Source organism: Sinocyclocheilus grahami, unplaced genomic scaffold (assembly GCF_001515645.1).
Source record: "Sinocyclocheilus grahami isolate Dianchi unplaced genomic scaffold, SAMN03320097.WGS_v1.1 scaffold1395.1, whole genome shotgun sequence".
Taxonomy (NCBI): Eukaryota; Metazoa; Chordata; class Actinopteri; order Cypriniformes; family Cyprinidae; genus Sinocyclocheilus; species Sinocyclocheilus grahami.
Genome location: NW_015506574.1, coordinates 18,799 through 27,221, shown reverse-complemented (window position 1 = coordinate 27,221; position 8,423 = coordinate 18,799). Strand labels below are relative to the sequence as shown.

The window sequence follows — 8,423 nt, the reverse complement described above, 5'->3', positions numbered from 1 at the left end:
AGTCCAGGACAGGGGCAACTCCCATAGCGATATGGTGTAGTTGGTACTTAGTGGCTCGCCATGGTTCTGGCTTGCACTCCCCTCAGCATGGCGGCGTGGGTATACCGTTCCCCATAGCGACCCCTAGAGGACGCAGTTCGAAGTTCCACGAAAGGGAACGTCTCGGGTTACTTATGTAACCATGGTTCCCTGAGGGGAACGAGACACTGCGTCCTCTAGTTTTTTGTGCCATGCTGCGGACACAAGCTTCAGACGAAGAAGTGATGATGTGCGCTACCGGCGCCTATTTTGTACTAGTTGCGACGGTAGTGACGTCATGGCTGTCGCCGGGCCAAACAAGTTGGTGTTTTTTCAATGTAGGCTTCAGACACGGGTCACGACGAGGCGTTCCCCATAGCGACCCCTAGAGGACGCAGTGTCTCGTTCCCCTCAGGGAACCATGGTTACATAAGTAACCCGAGACGTTTTGCTTTGTTTCACAGAACTAATCGTTGCCTGGGTTGCGTACGTATATGTGGGGCGGAGCTATCAAAATAGGGGCAAGACCCTTTTGGGGTAGGGGCGTGTTTGTTTTGGTGATTTCAAATATCAACATTGGCTACCAGAAATCACTTACTCTGCCTTTAACATTTAGGTATAGAACCTGTGCATGATTTTCTATCATGCATCACAATGAGATCACATACCTAAGTGGCAAGAATATTCTTCCACATAACTCATGAACACATGTACTTTCCTGTGGCTGCTAAAGGATCATCTCCTGGAGAAGCCTACAGTCTGCGTAAATAATGAGTGAATGACTTCTGATGAAGCCCCATATTGACCTGATGCAACAGAGACCCCTATTGGCAGCTCATCCAACACACACAGGTAGAGACAGCAAAAGCGTTGGTTTAATTTGTCACTCTTCCCATTTCACAACAGTTAGCTCATAAATTGAGAAGCATACAAGGCCAGCACCTTCGTTACATCAACATGCAATCGCATGGATACTATCGTAATACTATCAGACAACAACAGGAGCGGACGCAGGAGCAGAATGTGAGAATCGGGACATGCACCATTCTACACACGTCATACAACACCATCTGACTAGTGATCACTTCATTCTTCATAATCAAAGAAACATTGTTAGCTTCAGCTGCTTTTACCGCTTGTGTTCATGTCCGTAATGGTAACTTCATGGAAGAAAAAAAACACTCTCGTAATGGCATTGTAAAGCCTTGCTGTGATTTAAATGAGAGATAATTGAGTGTCTGTGGGTTCCAGAGTTACTGTGCATCCTAATGAGCGCCCTCTTTATCCTGAGAGCAAATCAATAGCACTAATGGACATAAGCAGCCTCATCAATAACATTAGATGGAAAGACGTTATTGCTCTGGCTCCATAATACACATAAGCTACAAACTACACCTTTTCCTTGTGTGCAGACACCATCTCAACATCACTCCTCCAGCTGAGCCAATGAAAGCTGCTCTGAACCACATACTGACAGCAGGACCTGTTTGAAAGCTTCAGTGTACTGGAGGTCAAAGGTCCTGCAAGGACACATGCAGGTGTAGCTCTGCATCAGTCTGTGAAGCACTGGCCTCCGACAACAATCAGAGAAAATCCCGTTCGCTCATCATCATCATCATCATCATCATCACGACACTAGATGCGCTGTTTCAGATCAATGCACGAAATAATCAGCTAATTCGCGTCTGAATCCCACTCACTGAACAAACTCCAGCACGGCGGGCAATCCGGAGACGGAGGAAAGTAGAAACAAACCCAATAATCTAAGACGCGTTCGGGGAAATGTGATCTGAACATCAGGCGATCAGTATTCAGAAATCGAGAGCGATCTGCTCTGAAACATCACAGTGAGGCGGACTGAAGTTATCTGTGGCACGTCCTCTGGTTACACCGCCGTGAACACACGCCTCACGAGCGCATGCAGAAATAAAGACCATCAGATTCTTACCTTCAAATCCGAAGAGTACGAAGAATCCCGGGATGAGGATCGAGTGTATCCAAAAGCAGCTCATGTCGTCTGGTTCCGATGAATGCAGCTCTGGCCGCCCCGCGCGTGAGTGTGTGTGTGTATATGTGTGTGTTCTGGCTCGGCTCGGCTCGGTAATGACAGCAGCAGCTCGCGCTTGTGTTCGGATGCGGATGCTGCAGAGCTGCTGATGTTTCTCTGCTGCTTTGCTGCCATCTAACGAAAACACGAATGAAGCTCATTAATGATGAAAGACACGTACAGGTCTGCTGTCCTCTCTCGTTCTCACGAGCGCATCGCGGATAAAACATTTAAGGGAAACTGCATTCTTAAGGCTAGAAGAGTATTCCTGAGGCTGATTTTATCTAAAAGAGTCGCAGTCTATCAATACCTTATTCGGAAAGGCACGAAATGACTTCAACATTAATAACTAACAAATCCTGGTCGTTATCCAAAATCACAAGGATGGAGCGATGTTTTTAATGGCATTGCTAAATCTAAAACTCCGTGATGAGTTTGTCAAGGCAATGACATGAAAAAGTGAACTTGAATGAAAATGCAGTCACAGGTAGACCGCGATTGGTTTAAATCATTTCTTGTAAAGAGTAACACTAAACTGAGACACTACGTCATCCAGAAATTTTAATTGTTAATTGTTGTTTTATCCGTGCTGATGGAGAAATTATGCTTCTGCGTCTCACTATCAGCCGATTCTCAGCTCCCGTGGCCTACGCGTTTCTGTCCGGAGCTTCAGATTCGGTTCTGCGTCCATCGGCTTTAACCGATCGGCCTCGCGCACCTTGTCGCAGATGAAGTTAATGTTCCTCAGATAAACAGACGTTACAATTTTACATGCAAGAATGACTGTTTATTCGGTAGGTTTTTGTGCTGATTAATACAGTGCTTGTAAGAAGATCAGGATAAACCTGTAGAAATACCAATAAAGCGGGGTCCATATTTTTAATCACCCTTACGAAGATTAATCATGGTTTAACTAAAAAATAAATAAATAAATAAAAAACATGGTTAACCTTCTATTAGGGTTCCCAACTTCACAAAAGGAAAATACGGGACAATCGTGGTTTTTAATTGAAAAATAAGGCATATGTATGCATATAAATTAAAGAGAACATATTTTTCAGCAGCTCCTGTGGCAGGTTGAACTTCCTCAGCTGATTTACAGTACATTCAATGAAAATAAAACAAATCATTAGCAGCACTTTAAAAAACTTTGTTGTATTCAGCAACATAGATAAAAAAAAAAAATCAAATGAAAACCTGCATTACACCATGACAATATACTGAAGTAAAATGCAAATATATGAACTTGTATTAAGAAAAAGGAAATTATGTCCACATTGGATTGAGATATTTTTGTTCATGAGAGGAAATACACTGAAAAGTGAAAAACGTCAGCCAATATTTTGAGCTGTAAACACCAGTCTTTCTGTATCATGACTTTCTTCATCAGCTATTGCATCAAAATCTTTGATTCTCTCTCTTGCATGGATATACACTTCTCTGGATGGTCACGACTGACTGTAACACCAATGCTGATGAAGAGTCTGGATCTTCAGCGTTTGAGGGGGGGGGGGTAAATTAGAGGCCATTGGAGATTCCACATGTTTGACTCTTTAGCAGTTTGAGTCATTGTGTAGTATTACAAACACTAAGGCATGAACGGTTGGGCATAACTGTGACAGAACTGCACAAATCGGCCCTTGTTGTGGCATTTCCTGTGATGTTATGCAGGTGCTGAATGATATTTATGACAGCAGGAGAATATTTGTTGCTGGAGAAAGCGTTTGCTCTTTGTGAACAGCGCTCATCCCTCAAGGCTGTGCATGAGCTTCTCAGAGATCTTTAAAAACTGAAATGACGCCCTGTAAATAATTCAAGACTCAAAGAATGGCTTCAAGGACAAACACATTCTATGTAGACTTACAAATATTTACAGTGTTTGTTTGTCTGAGAAAGCAGTGGGAGGAAGACTTTTCTTTATTCTGCCTTATAAAGAGTTCTCACAGCATGAAGCATCCTGAGTGCGCTCGCTCCATATCAATCACACCGCTCTTTCCATCTCTCTCTTTCTCTTGCCCTGATACTGAAACCGGGTCATTAGCGAGAGAGAGAAAGTCCAGTGATTTTCTGCAGAGAGCGGCTGTTTTGGACACTGTGTTTTTTGACTCCAACTGAGAAAGCAATTATTGTGCCATTGTGATTGTTTTCTTGATAAATATGACCTTGACAATTTCAGACTTTCTCTCTTAAAATCTCACTATAGGGTTAATTTTTTGTGTGTAACTAATGTACCTATAGCTACATATTTTTCTCTAAAGTCAAATAATTAATTATTACAGATCTGTGCTTTTGTACAATGCGTACTGTACACAGCAAATCTCAAAAGGCCTTCAAGGCCAGTTCATTGTCTTTCCGTGTGGAGTTTGCATGTTCTCTCCATGTCTGTGTGAGTTTCCTGAATCAGAGACACTAAACTTTTCGGGTCTGAATGCGAATTCACATCAATTTGTATGTATAGTGCAGATCCTTCCAAATAAACTTTACTTAAAAATGTCAAAATGACAATATGACTGTTGATGTAAAGAGACGAGAAGAGCATTGATTTGAATCTTCTTCATTAAGATCATCATTACAAGGCAAACAAACGAGGACTGCATTTCTAACAGACGTTTAATTAAAGGGGGAAAAGTTTCAGAATGACCCTGCTTTAGTATGAGATCATTTCCAGTGAATTAGTGGTAGAAAATCGACATAAACCATACTAAACATATTTTTAGATTATGCTCATACCCATCATTGAAAATAAAATGTCTTTCTTTAATACCATATTTGGTTGTGGCATTATGAGGCCTTTTACAGCAAGCATGATATATAGCTCTGAGCACATGAGTGGAAAGGGAGAGGAGCACAGAGACAGCGGCTCATTTGTCTTTGTGTGAAGGAACGGGAAGTTCTGCTGTTCTGTGGGGTTTAGAGTCGAGCGGCTGAGCTTTTCAAAGCTCTGTAGATTGCTTTTTTTTGTCTATCATCAAACTTTTTAAGCAGCTCCCGAGTCTCATAGTCCACACAGTACTGCAGAAATGAATTGACCACATGCCTTCCATACTGACACCCAAAGACATGGGTACATTACACAATATTACTCTCTGAGTAAGTGACTTAATGCCAAACACAGAGGTGACACGGAAATAAAATGGAATGCTTACAGAATTTCAGAAAGTGCAGACAATTGTATCTTGACAACTGCATCTGACAACATGCATGGCATTTAAATTTGAGGAAAGCACAGAATATTAAAGCCTTACTGCAGCATTTCTACTGTTTTGTGTAAATGATACTTTAAAGGAGCAAGTGAATAAAGCAACTTTTCTGATCTTATGTGAATATTGATCATGAAATGAAACTATCTTATTTGGAGCTTTCAATGCAAAACGTACTGTCTTAAGATTTATTCTTGTTTATTTTTTATATATCAGCATTCTCTAAATGTGCACATGTTCGGACTAAAAGTTCTGATGCATTTACATTCTAAGTGTCTGCTAAAATGCGTTCATCTTAATACATGTGATAATTTTGTCCTCATCCACTCAAGCTATTTTAAATCTACATGAATTTCTTTCTTTCTTTCTTCTGTGGAGCACAAAAGAAGGTATCTGTGACCCAGAGCTTGTATTTTATATTTTGTAAATAATTATTTTCTTGACCCATCTATGGTCTGTTATCTCTTACTCACAGACCTTCGGTCATGATCTAAAATTTGGTCACTGTCCAGTTTAACAGTGATACATTACTTTTAATTGAGAGACATCTTGGCTAAGCTTAGGTTAGGGAACTTCTACCATTGCACTGGCTTATGGAAAACAGGTCAGTTCTTTTATTATTCCAGTCTTTCTCCTCTGATGACAATGACTGTGTAAATTGTGTCACATTTACTAGACAGTCTAAGGCACAGCATCCGCAGGGTGAGATTCGCTAATGCCCAGAATCAAACCTTATTTCTGTGGGACCAATTACTGCGCTCGTGTGGACAGCGTGGCACTTCATCCTAAGAGTCCCTCTGCTGAGGCCAGCAGTCCTGCTCTCTCATGCTTGATCCGCACTCATACCTGCTTTAACAAACCAATCCTGTTCTACAGCCACCCACATCTTCCTCTTTTACAGGGTGTATAAAGCTGCACACAAACATTTGGCCAAATTAAGAAGAAACACATCACACTGAACACACTCCAGCTGGTTCTGGACCTTTGAGGTTTCTTCGAGCAGAGATTCTTTAAGTTGGTCTTGACTAATTAGAGCAGCAGAGCGTGACAGATACAGTATCTCCACACATGCCCTCGGAGGAATAAAGAGAAAGTCACTTATGGCTGCCACAACTCTAATGAGCCCACAATACAAGTCCCCTGCATTTACTATAAGCTTCACATATACCACCGTCTCACATTGCTTTAATACAGGAATACTACAGACACCAGAGAGAAATATTTATAGAGGCTCAAACAATAATGGTTGGGCTATACAACAACACAACAACAACAAGAATAGACCAACATCTTTCTGAATTTTCTTCACAAAGTCACAAATCTATTTACTTCCAATTTATGTTTATTGTAAATGAATGCTAATGAGTGCATGGTGTCAGTGTAGTGACTATATTCTGGCGCCACCTATTGTTGCTGGTGTATTATTGACATGTCAAAGTCTAGACCCTGAATATAAGACGACCGCGTTTTTTCAGATGTATTTCCAAGAAAAAAAACATTGTCTTATATTCGGGACAATACGGTATCAAAACTTAATGTTTGATTAGTAATATGCATTGCTAAGAACTTCATTTGAACAACTTTAAAGATGATTTTCTCAATATTTAGATTTTTTTGCACCCTCAGATTCCAGATTTTCAAATAGTTGTATCTCGGCCAAATATTGTCCTGTCCTAACAAACCATACATCAATGGAAAGATCATTCTGTTCGATCAAAAACATTGACCCTTATGACTGGTTTTGTGCTCCAGGGTCACATTTAGCATATGCGTAACAAGGTCATCAGGTTTGAGATCTATGCAGTTCAACATCAGCTAACACTAGAGGTAAATTATTTATGTGTTTTAGAAAGATGTCATGGCTAACATTATAGATAATACATAACTACAGAGAAAAGCACCATCTGCAGAACAGAAGCAAAAAAGTTCAAGAGAATTTAAGCATAATATCTGAACTGAACTCAAGAAACAGCGATCACTCTATGGCATCTGTATGCACTTACTGTCAGCAACTGTGCTGCTAGCGAGCAGCTTTACAAGCTCTTGTTGGAGCATAGCAGTGACTAGTTACGTTTGGATTTGAATTTATGTCTTATTTTACAGAAGCTGTACATGAAGAAACATGTACTAAATTAAACATTACTTTAATATGAACGTAATGAACTAATGATGAGTAAGGCATATACTAATTAAGAAATAACCTTAATTACGACATAAATCATATGAATTCATGCGTGTGTAACGACCACCTTGACTAAATGTTAGTACTGGTTTGATACAGTAGATAATTTTAATTAATAATAATATTAATAATAATACATTTATTTTATTTAGTGCCTTTAAAAGTTGCTTTCTCAAGGCGCTTTCCAAGAAACCTTACATAAAAGAAAACAATAATGTAAGACAATATACTATGAATTCAACAAGAAATAAATCACAAAACAATACAATAAAAACTAATCAAATAAAAGCATTCCTGAAAAGAATGTTTTAAAAACAGCTAAAGAATTAGCTTCCCTAAAGTCAATTGGGAGAGTATGAATTCAACAAGAAATAAATCACAAAACAATACAATAAAAACAAATCAAATAAAAGCATTCCTGAAAAGAAAGTTTTAAAAACAGCTAAAGAATTAGCTTCCCTAAAGTCAATTGGGAGAGAATTACACAGTTTTGGAGCATACGTTTAAAAGGCCCTGTCCCCCCTGGATCGCAACCGTGTTTTGGGAACAACTAAGAGACCGTGCTGAGAAGATCGTAAATTGCGAATTGGCGTATAAGGTGTTAAAAGATCTGCCAGATACTGTGGAGCGAGACCATGCATAGCCTTGTATGTAAGCAGTTTGCGGTATTTAACAGGGAGCCAGTGTAACGTCTTCAAAACAGGAGTTATATGGTCGCCAGCCCTAACCCCAGTTAAAATTCTAGCTGCTGAATTCTGCAAGTATTGCAATTTATTAAGAGAGCATTTGGACACTCCAAATATATATATATATAAAAAAAATTTTTTTTACATTTATTTATTTATATATATATATATACACACATATATATATTTATATACACACACACACACACAATTACATTATAGAAATTCATATTTTACACACACACACACACACACACACACACACACACACACACACACACACACACACA

At 39.5% G+C, this 8,423-nt stretch overlaps 1 protein-coding gene across 1 annotated transcript in view; it reads right to left on the bottom strand.

Moving 5' to 3' along the window:
- The window catches only part of LOC107569914 (limbic system-associated membrane protein-like), a 220,058-nt gene that overhangs the window by 199,885 nt on the left and 11,750 nt on the right, over window positions 1-8,423 (bottom strand). Inside the window, exon 3 of the mRNA XM_016256085.1 lies at window positions 1,967-2,200. Within this exon, the coding sequence (XP_016111571.1) occupies window positions 1,967-2,030 (64 nt within the window). The 5' untranslated portion in view covers window positions 2,031-2,200. The remainder of the gene's footprint in view (window positions 1-1,966; window positions 2,201-8,423) is intronic.